The 19,286-nt window shown below is 42.9% G+C and overlaps 1 protein-coding gene across 3 annotated transcripts; it reads left to right on the top strand.

Annotated features, from left to right (window-relative positions):
- The first annotated feature begins 553 nt into the window (after positions 1-553).
- LOC125704583 (hepatocyte growth factor activator) lies at positions 554-12,090 on the top strand. Of its 3 annotated transcripts, none has more exons than XM_048970325.1 (14): positions 554-759; positions 1,192-1,258; positions 1,398-1,479; positions 2,037-2,110; positions 2,214-2,333; positions 3,493-3,624; positions 5,427-5,537; positions 5,923-6,124; positions 6,303-6,400; positions 7,700-7,946; positions 9,190-9,329; positions 9,812-9,952; positions 11,064-11,206; positions 11,529-12,090. In XM_048970325.1, the coding sequence occupies exons 1-14, from the start codon at positions 691-693 to the stop codon at positions 11,691-11,693; spliced, it is 1,791 nt and encodes a 596-aa protein (XP_048826282.1). In that variant the 5' UTR covers positions 554-690; the 3' UTR covers positions 11,694-12,090. The 3 variants fall into 3 exon arrangements, with proteins under 3 accessions (XP_048826282.1, XP_048826279.1, XP_048826281.1); XM_048970322.1 differs by having other exon boundaries at positions 555-759; positions 1,386-1,479; XM_048970324.1 differs by having other exon boundaries at positions 556-759; positions 1,386-1,479; positions 7,703-7,946.
- The last annotated feature ends 7,196 nt before the right edge of the window (positions 12,091-19,286 follow it).

Below are 19,286 nucleotides of genomic sequence, written 5' to 3'. Positions count from 1 at the left end.
TGTGAGTTGATAAACTGCATTTCAAAAATAATTAATACAATTTCACTCTATCTATCTATCTATCTATCTATCTATCTATCTATCTATCTATCTATCTATCTATCTATCTATCTATCTATCACCATCATCTTTATCTTTCAGTGTCACAATGAATGTTTGGTCTTTAGATTCAAACACTAAAAGATCTTTAAAAGATGCACACATTACTCAAAACACCGGTATCATCTCGAAAGTACTTTATTATGAAGATGCGTTTTAAAATCTTCTTAAAGGTATATCCAAAAATAATCACCTAAGTTCGTTCTAGTTGTTTTTTTCTCTCTTAATTTTGTTACTGTTCTCTGCCTTTTAAATCCAGCTGTTTAGTATGAAGTGTCTTATCTGCAAACGAATTTCCCTCTTAAAAAAAGAGGTTCCCATCTCCTGTACATTAATCATCCTTAGGGCATGTCCCACAGCAGATCTATTACCTAACCTTCAGAAAAGGTCTTTCCCAAGTGACGCAGCTGTGAAACAAGAATCCCCACTTACTGGATAAATATCACTCTTGCATAGTTGCTTGTGGTTCCTCGGACCAATACACTTCTTCTCCACTCTTGGAAGGAATTAACTTAAGAAGGTGTCACTGGGGACAACAATCTCACATTTGTTATACATACTTCTGGGACCTTGCAGGTTAACAGAGTACAAATGAATCAGCTAGCGAGGGCGATATTCGCTTTAGGTCTTCTTCGTTATGTGTTCAGCGCGAGTACGACGGTAAGTTTCTCTTGCAAAATAATGCTAAAGTTCGCTGTTGCACTGCGTACCATAAAGAGGTTTTAATACCGTCTTGTGGTGCAAATAGTTCATATCATACATCTGTAACGTGTTTTACTGACTCAGTCACATAACTATAGACATGAAAAAAGAACAAAGTGGGTGACTTTTGGGAAAAAGAAGCAAAGATATTCCCAAAGGTGTCTCTACATCTGCATTACAGGGCGTTAAGATACATTTAACTCCTTATTACCGCCCGTAAGTCCCGTAATATATTACGCGCTGATTTTCTACGTTTTCGTGGGATAAATGATAACATGGATTTCATGAATATTAATGATAAAATTTACCACACCACTGGTGTACTTTAACTGCTGCCTAAATGGAGAATTACCAGTTTTGTTTCATTTTTATTAATGCCTATATTTGCAGCGCGGAGAACTTACCGGATCGGAAGTTATCAACACAAGGACCATACAAAAACGGAGTCTCAGTAAAGGTAAAATGTTGTTATAGTTGCAGCTGTAGCCTTACAGTGAAAACCTTTGTTTTAGCTTGTGGGTAATTACAGGTTCTTTTTAAATTGAATATTAGTAAGAGAACTAATAGTGGTGGTCGTGATTCAGTGTTTACCGTAGATGGACAAGAGTGCAAATTCCCATTCCGCTATGCTGGGATGGTGCATCACCAGTGTCTCCCCACCCATTCATCCCGTTTTTGGTAAGACAAAAAAAAAATCGCTCCATCTCTGGTGTGAGGAGATGACCTTAATTCTTCTATTATCAGGATCACATATGAACGAGCAAAAACTATACAAATGAAATAAACCAAAACTATTTGCATAAAAAGTTTAAATTTCTGGGAATGTACAACTTCCAATCCAACAATTACTGTATCTTTCTTGATTTTTACTCAACAGTGATTAATAGAAGGATGTTAATTTAAATTTGGTTAAAGGATTATGTTGAATGTTTTCTAGCATAGGTTTACCATGTTTTAGCTGGTTGGTAGTTGGTTTCACTGACTGCCTTTTCTGAAAGCTGCCAGTGTTGTGGTGATCTTTACAATGAGGCATTGTTTCAGATATCACAGTCTCAGTAATGCTTTCACTGATGGTTTCTGGTGATCTCCATAAATTCCTGCACAGCTTTTCAACTCACATATGGTCTTGCTGTTCTGTACATATATAGGTGTCCACCTCCATATAAGGAGACCTACCACCAAACTCAGCCCCTCTTTCAGAATTAGCAGGATTTTTTTGCGTGTCTGAATTCCAGGTGCTCCACAACCTCCAACTTTGACCGGGACAGAAAGTGGACCTTCTGTGTATCTGAAGAACTGGGCACCAGCGGTAGGTGAGGTTGTGTCATTTTAGCTACTACCCTTTCTGCTCTTACCCTGTCACTCCAGCCCCCGACCACTCCCCTCCCCACGGCTGCTGTTTGCCCATACAGCAGAGGACCCATGCCTGGACCGCCCCTGCGCCAACGGCGGTTTGTGCACCAGTGACCCTGGACGGGGGGCTTTTGTGTGCCACTGTCCCGAGCCCTTCACCGGGAGCCTGTGCTCACAGGGTGAGCCCTGCCCCCCTCCCTCATACTCTCCGCCATAGTAAAAAGTGTACATCTGCGGGTCAAACACAGCCATAAAAGGAACTGAGCAGAGGAACTGGAATACAACAAATATATGAACACAGTGAAGTGTATAAACACAAGGAAGTATCAGGCATTTATTAACACCCTGCAGCATTAGTGTAATATAAACACTGAGGCGTATCAGTGAAATGTGACAATCCTGACAATATAAAACAAATATAAACACCTAGAAGTAACCGGCAAACGTAAACAACTATAACCATCAGACAAATATGAAGAACCTCAAGACAAGTCAAACTGAACAGAATAAAATCGTAACGCATGAACCATCTATACCTGCATCATATAACAGAGCAAGGTCCAGGACTGTCTGTACCCTTGCACTAGTAAAAAGGGACTCAGAGCAAGGTGGATACAGATAGACTAAATTACTATTTACTAATTTATGCAGATATAATGTATTATCTATGATATTATCTGATAATGCAGCATGATATCTCTGTACCATTTGTTGGGATGGTCCAAATGATTTGGTCAAATTAGGCCCTAAATATAGGTGTTATATTGTTTACTGTAAATAAGTACCTAACAGTGACAAAAATTGTGGAAACACCTGGCATTTCTGGCATTACGTTTTAAAAATTACTAGACGAATACTGGCAGTAATGTTTATAAACAATGAATGGTACAAATATCATATATTGGACGATTAAATAAGTAACTGGAGTAACTGGAATAAAATGCTGCAATCTTTAAATATTGGAAGTATTTCCACAATTTGGGCCACTAGTGTAGGATTATCACATTAGTATCAAATATAAACACCTGGACAAACACGCACTGTACTCACAACAGATTCCAGGTTTCAGAGTATTTAATAGGTTCATTTAATCATATTGATAGATACCTAACGTTAAAAAGAGTCATTTAAGACAGAAACAGCAGTAGCGGAACGTACCATTATCAGTGCCATATGAGAGGGGAGTATGTCAGATGTATCGCTTGCCAAAACGTGCAATTCATGTAGCACAGTCCCCCCCCCCCCCCGCCCGGCTCCTCAGCCCACTCTCAGGTTCTTACATTTCCACCTCATTCTCAAGCCTGTACCTCTCCGCACCCCGCCCCCTTCCCACATTAGAGAAGTGTTACGAGGAGGCACACCGGAAGCACTACGACCTGGGGGAGTCATGGGGGAGAATTCACATGCGTGGCGTGGAGCAGTGCACGTGCGTGGGAGGCCAGGCCATGTGCGAGCGTGTCCGATACACAGGTACGGCCGGGCGGCCTGGGGACAGGGACAGTTCTTTTCACTCTTGGGGGGCAGCAAATACTGCCTAGGCTTCTTGCTGTGTTATATAGCACAGCATGTCATGGGTAGCACTCTGCCTGCAGCCCCCTGAAGCTCGGAATGCTGTCAGTGACACGGGCTGACATTTTCACAACCTTCCCAAACCTCTCTACAGGGTTCCGGCTCATCTTATGCCCACCCCAGCCCTAAAGCCTTTAGAAACATCTCATCTGTTTCACCTTAAAAGAAGATAAACTTTGAGTCACTACTAAGGAATATTTTACGTTTATTTTTTACAGCAAGACATAGATTAGTATTTGAAACCATCTTGTTATACCCTACCCAAGTCAAAAAGTTTGTATATTAGGCCTGTCAAAATTAGTGTATTAATAATTGCGATTAATTTAAAATATTTAATGCATTTCAATTATTAATGCAATTAATGCAGCTGCATTTTGTTTACTTCTGGTGTGGGAGCTGAACTATGACACGGATGCTGCAAACCTCATCCTAACCAGACACAATAAGTCATAATGCGCAGTGCATTATGGGGCAACCGGCATCCTCAGAGCCACCATATTGTATAGTCATAAACTAGGATAAGCCAGCGGAATTGTCTCAGTGCTTTTCATTGTGCCACACACTGTTTGTAAGCATGTTTAAAATTAGTAAGAAAGAATAGTGATTGTACAGAGACAAACTCCTACCAAATTCCATAGTTCTGTGCAGAGTTCTGTGCTTAAAATGCTATTGAACAAAAGTATGTGAAATAAACGTCCACAGTGATTATTCTACATTAATTTGGTGATTTACATTTAAATATTCATTATAACAAGCTTTAGTCTTAAGAAGAAAAAAGTTTTTAATCGTGATTAATCGTGATCAATTCATTGCAATTTGTGTGATTAGTAAATTTTTTAAATCAATTTGCAGCTCTAATACAAACATATAGATAGGTTTTGGTGGTGATTTATTGGTGTTAAGTGGCTCTGTGGCTTAGGACTCTGGGCCTGCAATTATAAGGGTGTTGGTTCAAATCCCGTGATTGACGCATTGACATTGTCATTGGTTCCTTAGGCAAATCTGTAAACTCCAGTTATTCCAGGGATTTGCTGATTTACGTTTCTGATTTGTACATTGCTTTGGATAAAAGCACCTGCTAAATAGTTTTAAATGTCATTATACCATTACAGGTCATAGCAGAACAGAACTAGGACATGCGGCCTGACAAAGCGTCTGTTACTACTGAGCTGCCAGTGGAATGACTGCATTCTCCCGTTTGTCATACGCTGGATGTTGGAGCATTTAGAAATGCTTAAAGCAGAGATACAGATAATGCTTAGGGGTGTTTACAGAGGCGGGGCCACAGGGGCACTGGCCCCAGGTGAAAGCTGATTGGCCAACAGAGTGTCCCCAACCATCACTCAGCGATTTAAAACGTATCATTGGTTAAGGGTTGACCTCTCTGTATGAATTATGATCCATCTTTAACCCCCCCCCCCCCAACTTAAAAATCTTAGAACAAGCCCTGTCTATACTGCACTCACATTTCAGCTTCTGAGCAAATTCCGTTTCCTAAACGGTCACTTTGTACTCTGGCCGCCTTATTCATTGAACCTCAGTACTCAGTGCGTGAGTTGACATCCTCGGGCTTACTAGCTAAAACCTTTAATCACAAGTTTTTGCCAGAATAATGATTCACGTAGTATTACAAAAGACACTTTGTGCTGTGAATGCTGGCGAACTGCGTATCTTAACTTCACACTGCACGCTTTGCCGCACAGCTTGTGATGGAAACCCGTGTCAGAACGAGGGGACGTGTCGGAGCCTCGCTTCCACAGGGGCAGTTGTGTGCGCCTGCCGGGCTGGCTTTGGGGGTCCCCACTGCAGTATCAGTAAGTATACCCTCCCCGGATGGTAGTTGGTTTGCTGATGAATGGTGTGACTATAGGCTGCCCAAATTTATTGCTGTTTTAATTCTGGTGTGTGTTGCAACTGAATGCTCAGAACACGCCCTCTGCTGGTCCTTCTGAAGTAATTCAGCATGTTGGTTAGGGAATCGAATATGTTAATGGTTGGGAAAGACTGAAACAATTCCCACGCCCCTTCAAAGAAGGAAATTAGGTAAATATTTACCCAAAAAATACACAAGTACATTTATCTGCCGTTTGCATTTTTTGCCCTACATAGTTTTTATTTATTTGCATATTTGGATAATAATAAACAAAAATAGCTATAATTGCTAATAGTTTATGTGGTCATGTATACACCCCACTGCAGACCTAGAGGAGCGCTGCTATGAAGGCAACGGTGTCGATTACCGAGGCACTGCCAGCACCACTTTGTCTGGTGCCCACTGCCTGCCCTGGAGCTCAGAGCTGCTGCACACCGAGCTGAGCCTCGCCAATGCAGAGACCGCCGCCCTGCTGGCCAATGTGGAAAGCACCATGCAGTTGGGTCTGGGGGATCATGCTTTTTGCAGGTATGGGGGTATATCTGTGTGAGGGTTAGCTTGTGCCATGAGATTCAGGGGCAGACATATTGAGCTTATGCTTATAGCCATTCACTCGACTGAGCTTTTTACATACATTCGAACAGAATACAAGGCTTGACAGTACAACAGATGGTCCCCCTGGAAGCTAAGCAGGTGTCCTTTGCAGGAACCCGGACGGGGACACAATTCCCTGGTGCTACACCCTGAAGAACACAGTCATCTCCTGGGAATACTGTGATATCCCATCCTGCAGGCTGCCCGGCAGTGAGTGAGACTCGCCCCTCTCTCCTTCTGTCCGCATCGGCACGTTTCACGCCCGTCCAGACCTTGCCCGCTAATCTGCTCCACCGTCCGTGAAAGTAGCTCTTTCCATCAGCAGCAGTCAATCGTAGCCCAAGGAGCTGATGGGTCATTCTGCTGGACGACTCATTTCAGACTCAACTGAAAAATCTCTATTACAACTTGGAGGTGACTGTAACCTCAGGCTTTCCAATGTTGGGCTAATGAAGCTATATGAAGTTCGCCTTGAAGGGAGGGTAATGAAGTTCCATTCCCGGCACACAATTTCCTGAGTACAGCCACCTCGAATACCTTCTCCTTACGCTTGGTGCTTGTGCCTGTCAGTGAGGTTGAGCTCTGTGGGCTATACCTCACATCGGTAAGGTTATGGGTTCAAAGCCCTTTGCAGTTTTTTTCTGAAACATGGATGTTATTCCTGTGTTTCAGAACTTTATGTATATCAGAGATTCCCATGTCTGGGGAGGCGAACACAGCCATACAAATACCTGCCACCAAGTCAGTGAGAAACCCAGAAGGTTGCTGGTTCATATCCCATCCTTGGCAGAATGGTAGTATGTTGGTTGGGCCTCTGACCAAGGCCCTTAACCCCTTAAAATACTCCAGGGACAGTGGCTAAATGCCCTGCCACTGTGCTTTGACCCCAAGAATCTTTCTCAATTGCACGTTGTCACTATCCAGTGACAGACAAGTATGTTCAAAGATCCATTATTTCAGCAGGATGAAAGAACGCATTTCCTCTGCAACCTTTTTTTAAAAAAAAACCAAAACAATACAATGACCCATAGATCTATCACCTGTCTTTATATAGCTGTCAGTGAATGGCTTAATGTTTTAAACAGACTTATGCCGAATGTCGTAAGTGAGGTAAATAAGATAACTTCATGAAACATCATTTCTTTGGTTAATTAGATGCTAAACACTATCTGTAAAATACTAGCAATGGAAATTGGAGAAGCGAGAATGATGCAGATGTTGGCTGAAGTGGCTGCTGTTATTTTTCTTATGTTCTTATTTTCTTCTTATGCTCTTATTTTATTTATATGTTCTTATTTTCTTCTTATGTTCTCCTTATTTTCTTCTTATGTTCTCCTTATTTTCTTTATATGTTCTAAGAGGAAATATCATACCAGTACTGCTTTGTTGAAATTCCATGGAACCTAGTCTTGGTCCAATGTTTGTGTGGCACCTGAACAGGTTACTATGGAAATAAAGGTGCTCCTTGTATGATTCTTTAACCACACCCCCCCCATCCTACCCCCCCAGCAGATTCTCGCCTGGTAATGCCAACTGTTCAGCCCACCACAGTGACCCAAACCCAACCCAGTCGCCCCCCAACCTGTGGGACGAGGCACATGAAAAGGTCCGCGCGACCTCGCATCCTGGGGGGTCACGCTGCCCTCCCAGGAGCACACCCATGGATGGCGGCCATCTACATCGGGGAGTCCTTCTGTGCGGGGACCCTCATCGCCTCCTGCTGGGTGCTGTCAGCAGCACATTGCTTTTCTGGAAAGTATGACCATCTCCCCTTTCGTAGTATACAGCTGAGGAAAAAATTAAGAGACCTCTTTATATTTTTAAACAAATCTGCATTTTTAAATCCTGGCTTAATCGTAGTTCTGCTGGCTGAAGGCTATGCCGGAGACACTAGAAATGGCCAGAAACCAGACAAATAAAGAGGGGATGTGACTTTCTACAGCCTGAGATGACCGTTAACTTATCTGACAGCTTCTCATGAATCAGAGGATGACCTCAAGTGACCTTCAAAAAGAATGGGAAGCAAAAAGTGCAGGTGTGAAGTGCACTGCTAGGACAGTTCATGTCAGGCTCCTAGAAGCAGGACTGGAGTCCCATAAAGTAAGGAAGGAGTCCTTCATTAATGAGGAACAGGGAAGAACCAGGCTGCAGTTTGCAAAATAAATATATGTATATATTATATATTCACACACACCCAAACTTTGAGAAATGAGTGAAATAAAAAATCCTGCAGAAGTCTATGTTAGTAGAGTATTATCCGATTATGTGTATATATGCCCCCCATGGTGGGGGCCTGAAGAGGGCCTTGTCCAGCTCAGTCCATGCATCAACCTGACATTGCGGTTCCGCCAAATGCACTGCGTCTTCATTTGGGCGGGTCTGTATCTCAGTGGGTCATGGACTGATGCCTCTTTGGGTTCAGTTCCTGTAACTGGTGGAGTAATTATATCCTTGTTTGGCCCTTGAGCAAGACCCCCGAAACTCCTGAGGTTCCTAGGGTGCCGGACTCTTCTGATCTTGTGCTCTGACACCGAAAACTTGCTCTTGCCTGTAGACACACTTGCGCGTCTGTGACTCTCACGCTGTGCATGATGGGATACGTGAAAACTAGCCGGCTGCCCCACAGGGCTGCTGTTCTATTCTTTGCACATCCAAAGACCTTGACAGGGCTTAATTTATCACCCTCTGCATAGATAAAAAATACAGGACAGCATGTCACACTGAGCAGAAAGCAGCAGGCATACGCTTTCACACCCAGCCAGGCATCAGTTTACTACCTCTCTGTGAGTAATAAACTGTACCGGATCTCACATTGCGTACAGGCGGCCCTCCCTCTGCCAAATTATTATGACATCTTTCACATTTTACCCCAAGCGAAATAATTACATCTCACCATTAATGCAGATGGACGTGATCTTACTGGAGCGATTAAGCAACCCTGTTTTGTGGGCGTAACCACAGATTTCCGTATGGTCCTGTTGTATTCATCTTCCTTATAGTCCTCTGGCATCCCAAGTGCTTGTCATCCTGGGTCAGCACCGCTTCAACGACACGGGACCAAACACCAAGTCACATCGAATCGAGAAGTACATATTCTACGACAAATACTCTGTGTATAATCCAACCGTCCATGACATCGGTAAGTCATCGTTATGTTTCTCTGCGTCTATATGAAACCATTACTGAAACTAGTAATGTGTATTTTGGGATGGGATATTTATTGTCCTAACTGCTCCTGGTGATTATACCCAGCGAGTCACTGTTGGTGATCATTAACAGAGTCCTCAGTCCAAACTCCCTGCTGTGATTAAACCAGGCGAGTCACTGTTGGTGATCATTAACTCAATCCTCAGCCCATACTGCTGCCTGTGATTACACCCGGAGACTCACTGTTGGTGATCATTAACTCAGTCTTCAGTCCTAGCTCCGCACTGTGATTACACTCAGCAAGTCGTAGTTGCTATTCCCCACTTCTTCACAGATGTCCGTTGGCTTTTCATTGCATACAAGAGATTAACAATCAGTCGCAGTATACGGAACGCTGAGAGACTGAATACTCCGGCACGTGCGGTCCTAAGCATTGCATGGAAGTCCTGTGAAAACTCACTGCTTCACTTTCAGTGCTCGTCAAACTCAAAAAGGAGAAAGGCAAGTGTGCCAAGATGACTCAGTTTGTGCGCCCCATCTGTCTGCCTGGGGAGGACATGTCCTTCCCAGACTATCACTGCTGTGACATCACCGGCTGGGGACACATGTATGAGAGTAAGGTCTCCTGTTTTGGCCTTTTATTCAGTTTGTATTATGTTTTTTTTCTGTAAGGTGGCCTGGTTTGCCCCCTTTTGTTATGTGTACACAAAGTCAGCACAAATGACTTTGCAATGTGGTCATACCTTCCATTTGGAGAGCATAAATATCTCAGTCAGAATTAGACTACTTTTGTTATCCTGGAAGCAACTCTTGGATGGCATGTGCCTCAGTGGGCCGCGCTGTTGTTTCATACCTCCAGGGTTGTGGGTCTGAATCCTTGAATTTCACCCCTGGTCTGTGTGTGTGTCTGCGTGTGTGTGTGTGTCTGCGTGTGTGTGTGTGTGTGTACAAAGCTGAGATGTTTTCCTTCTGTAGCATGGGATTCCTCCTGAATATGTAGACCTGACTTCTGAAAATTACCTACTGTGTTTGTGTGAGGCTTGTAATAAAATGGAAGCTAGTGGGAGTTTTACTTACACAAAAATGTTTTGAGGCAGAAGGAAAAATGATTGGCTCAGAGAGATAACCAATCAGACTATAGAGGAGGTGGGCCCAAGCAAGTACAGGAGGTGGGACCAAGACATGTGATTGGTTGGTCTGTCCTCCTCCAGTTGCTTTGATGTACCTCCTCTACAAATTGATTGGTTATCTCTCTGAACTATTCATTTTTCATTCTGCCCTCGGAGCATTTTTTTTTCTATTAGCAAAATGGAATCCTATCCAAAGTGTTCCTGTGCTTCCTGAAATTACCTCCCTCCATGACCCAGTACTTGATAAATGGCTGTACAATGAATGAGTGGTCAGGGGCTAGGAGCTTGGGCGGTGTGTTTTTTTGGGCGGTGAATTTTTCATTTGGATTCATTCACCTCCCCCTTCCCCCAATGAATAGACCTTTGTATTTAAATGATTAAGTTGTGCCCCCCCCCAATAACAGACTGTCCTACACCATTAATTGAGTTTATGTTTGTATTGCATTTTGCTTTGCAATGTGGTACTTCACTGTTTGTTGACTTTTTGCATTTTGTGATGTGCTTTATTTGCACGTGTAGATATTCAGTGCTCCACTCCCCCACTACTGCCCTTCATGCACCTGTTTTATGATCTTCCATTCCACATTTCCTTCTAGAGGCAAACGCATACGCCGATCAGCTCATGGAAGGCGTTGTGTACATTGTCCCATTCGAGCAGTGCAGCCGACCGAATATGTATGGGACAGAGGTCACTTCCACAATGCTTTGCGCTGGCCATTGGTGCGTGGATGCTTGCCAGGTGAGCCCAGGGAAGGGGAGTGGGCAGTATACTGTAGTGAATGAAGCCAAATGAAGCCTTATGAACCATTTGCTGTATTTTTTGACCCCACTAGATGGTGCTCTTGGTTTACTTTGGGACATGCTTTGAGCTATTTTCTGAACAGAGAGCACCATCTAGTGGAGTCAAAACATTTAGCAAATGGTTCATGAAGCTTCATTTGGCCATGACTAGAAACTACCAGGTAAATATTTACCGTAAAACCTGTAATATGGGGACCTGATGTTCTACTCTTACTCAAGGGTGCTGTGTTCATTCTGCCATCACTGTCCACTCCCTGCAGGGTGACTCAGGGGGGCCACTAGCCTGCAGAAGGAATGGAGTTTACTTCTTATACGGCATCGTCAGCTGGGGTGACGGCTGCGGCCGGAGCCGAAAGCCTGGCGTTTACACCAGGGTGACTAAGTATGTGAACTGGATCCAGAAGGTCACCAAGTCCAAACCCTAACAGTCCCAGCATCCTCAGCTTTTACAGTGGCAGAAGAAAGGCATCCAGACATGCTGCCGGCTTCGCCGTTCCACTACGGCAAAGTAGCATACAATAAACAACTGATATTGTGGTTGGAGAGGCCATTTGGAACCAATAACTACTCGATAGAGATAATGTTTTGGGATTCTATGAAAAGAGTGTATTTTATTGATTTCACTCACCATAGAATACGGTCGACCACATGTGTTTAATGTCAGTGAAGGAATATAGCATGTTTTTTTCCAAATATGTCTTCAAGATGTTGTGGTTTACTACAGAGAATTTCCAGTGAATAATGAAATGAAATGCTTAGGATGTGAATGTATGAAATGCGTGAGCACTGAAACTTTCAATAAAAACAAAGTAATACACTGTGCATGTTTGTCTTATTTTCTCTTCAACATGTAATTTTTTTGTTGTGAAACACTGAAAAAATTATTCATCGAGATTAAGTATTTCCTCAAATGCCTGCTCTGGTTAAAAATATTTTGAATGCATACAAGCTCAATTAATTCCTATTCTTTAATCAATATAATCACACTGAAGAACCACGTGACTAAAAAAAAAATCACAGTTGCATTTATGTGACAGTTTCATCCAAAGTGATTTACAGTTAAGGGATGGGTTACAACTTTTGTGTGCTCCTAGGGTTTTAAACCCATCACTTTTGTACTGTTAGCGTAATATTCTAGTTGGTGAGCTATAGGAGTGAGGAGCCAAACAGCACTCACTGTATCCTCACTGCACAACTGGAAAAGTTTTGCATGACTCCATTCTGGGGCTAACATGCTAAAAGCTAAATTCTCAAACTAGTGGATCTAAATCCAGGGTCCCTTAAGTTTAACTCGGATGTTTTTATAAAGTACCTCCTTACAACATGTTGTGCCAGAGCACTTACTGATACATATGCGAAGGCATCCACACAGCGCACTGCGCAAGCAGATAAAGCCAGAAGACAGCAGAGAATAGTAAAAACAAATGTCAGAATTTTCTGCATGCTGAGTCGTAACTGATCAGTTATTCTGGGGTTTGCAGAACTTCGTATTGCAGACAAAGTTGCATCTATTGACCTTTAAAGAAGCCGTTTAGCAGAATGCCAAATTTTCCTGTGCAGCGTGCATCTTTTCCAGATACATTTTTAGTTTTGATTTAAGGTTGTCTTGAAATCAGTCGCAGCCTAAATTCCACTTGATCTTCATCATAACAATTCAGTATTATCTTACGCCGATAAATCTGCTTGTACCTTTGGCCGCATTTGTTCCATGATTGATTTCTTCCATTTGTATCGTTCTGACACTTAGAAACTGAGCCAATATTAAGATTTATAAGTCATCTCAAGCTGGTGAATTGTTACCTGTTGAATCATCTCAAACTTGTGTGTGCGCATATAATGCCACGCTAACAGCTTTTTAAACAGAGATATACTGTATCTTGTATATCTGGTGATGCCTGGTCATTTTCTTGTTTTTTTTTCCTACTGGAGTATCAGCATGAGGAAGTCAAAGGGCCAGAGCTTGCTTATTCACTCTTGTTTACACGGTCGTCAGCAGATTGGTCCCTGGTGGAGCGCTGAACAAATCCCTAGTCTCCCGGTGAGGCTGAATCAGCAATAGTGATATTGCAGGAGGATCACGGGATTATTGATGTCCCGCTGTCAGATTTTGCCAAGTATTTATCCTCATTTAATAGATGGGTTTAGTATGGAGCTTGTGGTCCTGCCTTCTGTGCCTCCTGGGTTATACCTAATAGCTTTGTCACCGCGTAGTAAAGTACAGTATCAGTGGTCATTTTGCTTTCACCAGCTCTTTTGGCTTTAATGTCATTAAGCAGTGACTCTTGTTTTGCTTTCGCTTAACTTTTCTTGCCTGTATGAATGATAGAACTGCATCCCATCCAGGGAGTGCCCCTAATTAGCCTGAGATAAACGCCAGCCCCACCCCACATGACCATAACCTGAATGTATGGTTAGAAGATGAAAGGATGGATCTATTATATGTCATGCATATCTATCGGCAGAAAACTGAAAGTGATTTTTTAAAAATCTGTATACTATATTATGAAATGAAAATAGCAGTACAATTCAGAAATGAGCTCCTAAATTAATATACTATAAAAGTCACTGTAAGTCACTGTGAGTCACTGTAAAAGCACAAGGATCACCTTCACGTTGATAATTTATTTCCACTCCGAATATTTGGAAAATCCCAAATTAGATTAGATTTATATCTGCTGTTTTGTGAAAGCCTTGTATAATGGAAAAGTCAAACCTATTATAACTTTGGCTACATGTGGTTTTAATTCAAGTAAAGGTTACGCAATAGGTTACTTTGCCATATCAGAGAAAAAAAGTCTTATTTTGCATGGCATGGGTCCAAGTTTCAAATAGATTTTTGTTTCAAAACAATAGTACTGAGTAACCATATGGATGATTGTTCTGGCTGGTTTGTAGGAGTCTTATCCAAGAAGATCTGCCCTTTAAATATTCCAAATGGTATTTAAAGTTTGAAGTAGAAGTTTCAAGTTTAATTGTCACATGTGTTCCTTGGAACAGAGTGGCATTCTTGTGCCATAGCTGGAAAAAAAGAAAGGAAGAAAGAAAGAAAGAAAGAAAGAAAGAAAAAGAAAGAAAAATAAAGAATTAAAGAATTAAAGAAAAAGAAATAAAGAAAGAAAGAAAGAAAGAAAGAAAGAATATGGGAGAGGAACTAAAAAGACTCAAGTGGGGAGAAAAATAACCTCTGGGGGTCCAACCCCCCCGGGCATATTAACATTATTGAAAACAACCTTCATATTTCAAAGTTACAAGCTACAAGCTTCATTGAAAGAATGAAGAATTCCAGTCATTTTAACAAGAGTGTCTGCTTTACAAATGAGTAAATAAGCAAAATTTACCATCTGCTAATTTTATGTCCTGGTGATTGCGAAATCGATATTCTCCATTCTGACGCCATCTTCTCCGTCATTCCCCAGCGGTTCAGCTGTGCAACAGCCCGAGGGCTGCGTCAGCAACAGAGAGCAACAGCTGGTCCATGTCAGCACAGGACGTAGCCTCAGATCACTGCCCCAAAGTGAGGAGCCCAATGCGGAGAGCAGGCCAGTGAAAAGGATTGAAGGCAGTGGCTCCACTGCCCATCATAAGCAAAAACACAGGAGCAGTAGTGGTCGATGAGCTGCCCGTAGCCTGCGGATCGCTAACTTGGCGCCCCCTCAGAAGATGGCACCCTGGGAAATTGCCCAAATTGCCCTGTCCAGGACCAACCACGAAGTGTGAAACAAATGGATCTTTACGAAGTGCTTCATCGAATGGGGTTTGCACAGCAGGCTATTAAAGTTTGTTTTGGCGCTAATATATTATAGCGAACTGGGGAGTATCTATGGCCTCGCACGGGTGGGAGACCTCGCTGGATCTAATGGCTGCACCTGTGACTAGTTTGCAGGAATGCCCAATCACTTGGAGTGGAAACAAGAATGGGTCTGATGCACCTCAGATAGGGGGGTGATTTTTGTGAGGGTTAGATTGTGAGTGGTTAGGGTCTCCCAGGAAGGATGATAGATTGTGAGGGAGGTTGTGGTTTTTGTTTGGAAGAGACGATTGGTTGCCTTCTGTAGGAAGGCAGAAACAGGTGTTAGGGATGCTGATTTTTTATTTCCCAGGTGTAAGCACGAGTAATCGTCCTACTGTCAGCTCACTTTCTTCTTCTTGAAGCCAAATTTGCAATCCCCCAGGGAGGTGTGTCACTGGTTCGCTGTTTTTTTAGTTATTACATCATAACCCCTGGGTTATTCCCTTTCTTACGCCTATAGCTTTGCAAAGAGAATTTCCCCAAAGGGATCAATGAAGTATTTATTATTACTATTATTATTTAAATAGGTACTGGACGCCTGTGACCCTGCATAGGACAAGCAGGTATGACAAATGGATGGACGGACTGACAGACGGATGGACTGGCGGATGGACGGACATTACAAGCTTTTTGCAGGGGTAGTGAATGGATCAGTGGGTTAAGTCTCTGTGCCCATGATTGAAAGATCACCAGATATCCAGCCTTGGCAGAGCGGACACAAGTCCATAGGCCCTTGAGCAAGATCCTCACTCCCCAGCTCCAGGGGCTCCAACCCTGTGCTGTGACCCCCCCCAACCTATGGAGAGCAGGATGGGAGAGGCAAAGGGAAGAATTCCAATGTATCTGTGCAACTGGCAACTAAAGCATATAGAACCTTATCATTTATCAAGTGCTTGTTAATGGTATAACTGTAATAGTGGGAAGGAGTTGGGCTGGTTTGGGATAGTGAGGTAGATCAGAGGAATGTACTGGTACACATTTGGACGTCCTACTTTTGCCCTCCCTTAGGGCAGCATATTTATATTGTTGTTAGGGCAGCATATTTATATTGTGCAGTGTGGGATTGTGGGTAGCTGCAGAATAGCATGTTGAGGAAGTGTGGGTCAGTGTCTCAGCCTGTCCTGTACTGTTATCACCATCCTGCCAGCCTGTTCTGCGTCCCGCTTGTGTGGTGCGGCATGTTGGAGTGTGGGGGTTGTGAGCTGGAACTTGTGGGTTCAAATCCCAGAGTGATTTCTCTGACGGGCTCTTGAACCCGAGTTGCTTCTGGTGCTGTTTTCTCATAAACTGATGTCTACGATATCGATCCATCTGTTGTAACCAGTTGTCCTATTCAGGGTCGTGGGGGGTCCAGAGCCTATATATACAAGGCAGGGAACAACCCAGGATGGGGTGCCAACCCGTCACAGGGCACACTCACACACCATTCACATCTACTGGCAATCCAGTAACTTTAAGTTAAGCTTTCAGGTTTTTATATATTTTTTTAAACTGTGTGTGTGTGGGGGGGGGGGGGGGGGGGGGGTTTAGGGGGGGCAGGAAGGAGACTTGAACCCTGGTCCCCATGGTGTGAGATTATTGTGACAGTAGCATTTATTTGAAAGACATTTTGGATTTTGGTGTGGTGCCTTTGAGACGCGTTATTTAATGATGTCATTACACATTCATACCAGAAAATGAGATTCTAACGAAGCCTAGTAAGGCTCTCGGTCTGCGATCTGTTCAGTGTCGAGAGGAGATGCCCTCATTTGTGGAAGCCAGGACCAAAGCATTAATGGATTTGCCAACAAGTCCATTTAGGTCGTCATTGGGGGGTGAACGGCACAAACAGTGCAGAAGAAATAATGTTTACTGTACATCAGCATGAAGTGAAGACTCTTCAGGAGTTTCGGCCAAATGTTTTAATAACTACAAAGCTGAAATGGATCAGTTTTCTGTCCATTATGTGATTACAAAAAAGGAAAGCTTTGGGAATAAACTCTTATCAGCTGGTTTATCTTTGCTCTCGTCTTCCTACCATACCCTTGCATTTCATGCTATATTATTTTTACTTATTTGAGGATGGACACTTGTAGATATGAAAGATGAAATGCAAATCTACACAGTTAATGTCCTGAAGCCAGAACTCCCTGTTCCCCCTCTACAAGCTAGCAGGGAGCAAGGCATGCTCAACCTTGGGACAAGGACATGCTGATACGAAGACTTGTTAAAATCATTCTGCATGTATAAGCAAACAGTTTGCAAGATTTCACATACCAATTTCTCTATGTAAATTGTGCAAATGGAAAGAAAAATGTTTGTTACAACATGCTTGACATCTGAATAAACTCCCCATACAGATTATAAACCAAGAGGAAGCGCCGAGCTACATTCCATTATGACATGAACGGGCCGTGCAGTGGAGACCAGTTGTAAAAGGATTGTTATGGGTGACAGAAATCTCCACAGAAGAACTGCTACCTCATAAGCATTTTTTTATATTGTGATGTAATTGAGGAAGTTTTGTATAGCACATGACTGTAAGCCCTCTGCAGACCAAGACAGCCACTGATGAAGTGGTCATGTGACCTTGATGGGTGAGACAGCCATCGGTTCGCAGGAAGCGAAGAGATGATTCTCTGTTGATGCTTTCCAGAGGTTGGTTGCTTATGCTTCTTGTTGTATGCGGACCATCTGGGCCTATTATGCATGGTTAAACATTGTAGGAAGTCCTACTGGTGCACACTTCTCCTGAGGTAAACAGCCCAGCACACATGAAGGAGGAAGCGTTAATTTGGAGAGCATCATGATATAGTTTCTGTCCCTGCAGAACCTCGGCTACACAGATTTTCCAGAACTTCACGGACTCCTTCCATGGGCGTGTCAATGCAAGCCTACCAAGGACCATTTCCCTACATCTTTATCTTCCGTTCCAGCTTGTTGTTCAATTTACAACACCAGATGGGTGTGTGTGTGTGTGTGTGTGTGTTTGTGTGTGAGAAAGTCTGTTGCAGAACACATGAGGTCCCCACACCTGCAATCCGAGCAGAGCAGATAGCCCTGGTCTCCAGCAGTGCAAAGCAACCATGGTAACCACTGCACTACTGCACTGCACTACTGAGACTATCTCCAATGTGCAAGAAGGATCCAGTGCATAATGTCAGATAAAGGCAGATTCCTAATTGTTCATCAGCTCAATGAACGTATTTGATTTAATTTCATATCTTCAGAGAGGTTTTCGTGTATCACTATTCAGTTTTATTTAAAAAGAATTTTCAGAATTCATTTTTGCTGTGAAGTTCACATTTGTAAATGTTATTTTTATATAGTAAATATTGCGATCAAATAACTGCTTAAGTTTGGTTCATACTGTTATTAACTAAATAAACAAGCCTTGGTCTGCCCACAAATTCAATAGTGGTTTTGGGTATGGTCCTTTCACTGACTGTGACTGTGCTTTGCACCTCTGGATTAGAGTAAAAGTTCAGTACATCTGCTGGAGAGACCTCACATCAGCGGGGAAGTTAAAGGATCTCGGACCCCTACTGCCGCTGTCACTTTGGTAACCGCAGTCACCTCAGGAAAGGTGGATGTTCTTAGGCAAGTTCTTTGGGTATAGAGGGAATCAGTTATTATTGAACAGTCCCAGCACATGTGCCCAATGGCTTAGTGTAGGGTTCGACTGAGGGAATGCAGAGAAGGTTATTTTAAAATAAACAGGATTATTCATTGATAAATCAAGTTTCATACCTTTGAAAGTGCTGCCTTGCTGCCCTCCCATCATGTGAAATAGTCTTATATCTCTTGCTCTTTTTCTCCAGCCAGCACGCAGCGGCACATGTTAAAGCGCAGAGTGTGTGGGGAGTCGTGCAGAGCGAGGCCGGCCTCTTCCCACCCACCCACGCCTACCGACAGCTCCAGCATTCCGCCATCAGCCTTCCAGCGGGAGTCACCTCCAACCTCGGCCCATCGATTCTCCACCCCGGCCTTCTGAAGTGACATTTCAGCAGAGCATCAAAAGGCTCCATTCAAAGTTTTCACAAAATATAACCAGCCCTTGGCAGAGCACGGTAATACCACATTTACACTAGTGGCCAAAATTGTGCAAAATTTTTGGAGATTGCAGGACTTTATTCCAGTTACTCCAGTTATTTATCTAATCGTCCAGTGTATGATATTTGTCACATTCTTTGATTGTTTCTAAACATTACTGCCAATATTCGTTTAGCAATTTTTAAAGCGTAATGCC

Source organism: Brienomyrus brachyistius, chromosome 12 (genome assembly GCF_023856365.1).
Source record: "Brienomyrus brachyistius isolate T26 chromosome 12, BBRACH_0.4, whole genome shotgun sequence".
Taxonomy (NCBI): Eukaryota; Metazoa; Chordata; class Actinopteri; order Osteoglossiformes; family Mormyridae; genus Brienomyrus; species Brienomyrus brachyistius.
The sequence above is the reverse complement of the archived record's forward strand: the minus strand, read 5'-3'. Positions and strand labels throughout refer to the sequence as shown.

What these genes read in the sequence shown, in the direction of transcription:
- LOC125704583 (XM_048970322.1), top strand. Translation starts at nt 691, where the DNA reads ATGAATCAGCTAGCGAGGGCGATATTCGCTTTAGGTCTTCTTCGTTAT. An exon ending in ACCCATTCATCCCGTTTTTG is followed by an intron (nt 1,480 to 2,036) that starts GTAAGACAAAAA and finishes TCTGAATTCCAG; the next exon opens with GTGCTCCACAACCTCCAACT. An exon ending in CGAGCGTGTCCGATACACAG is followed by an intron (nt 3,625 to 5,426) that starts GTACGGCCGGGC and finishes TTTGCCGCACAG; the next exon opens with CTTGTGATGGAAACCCGTGT.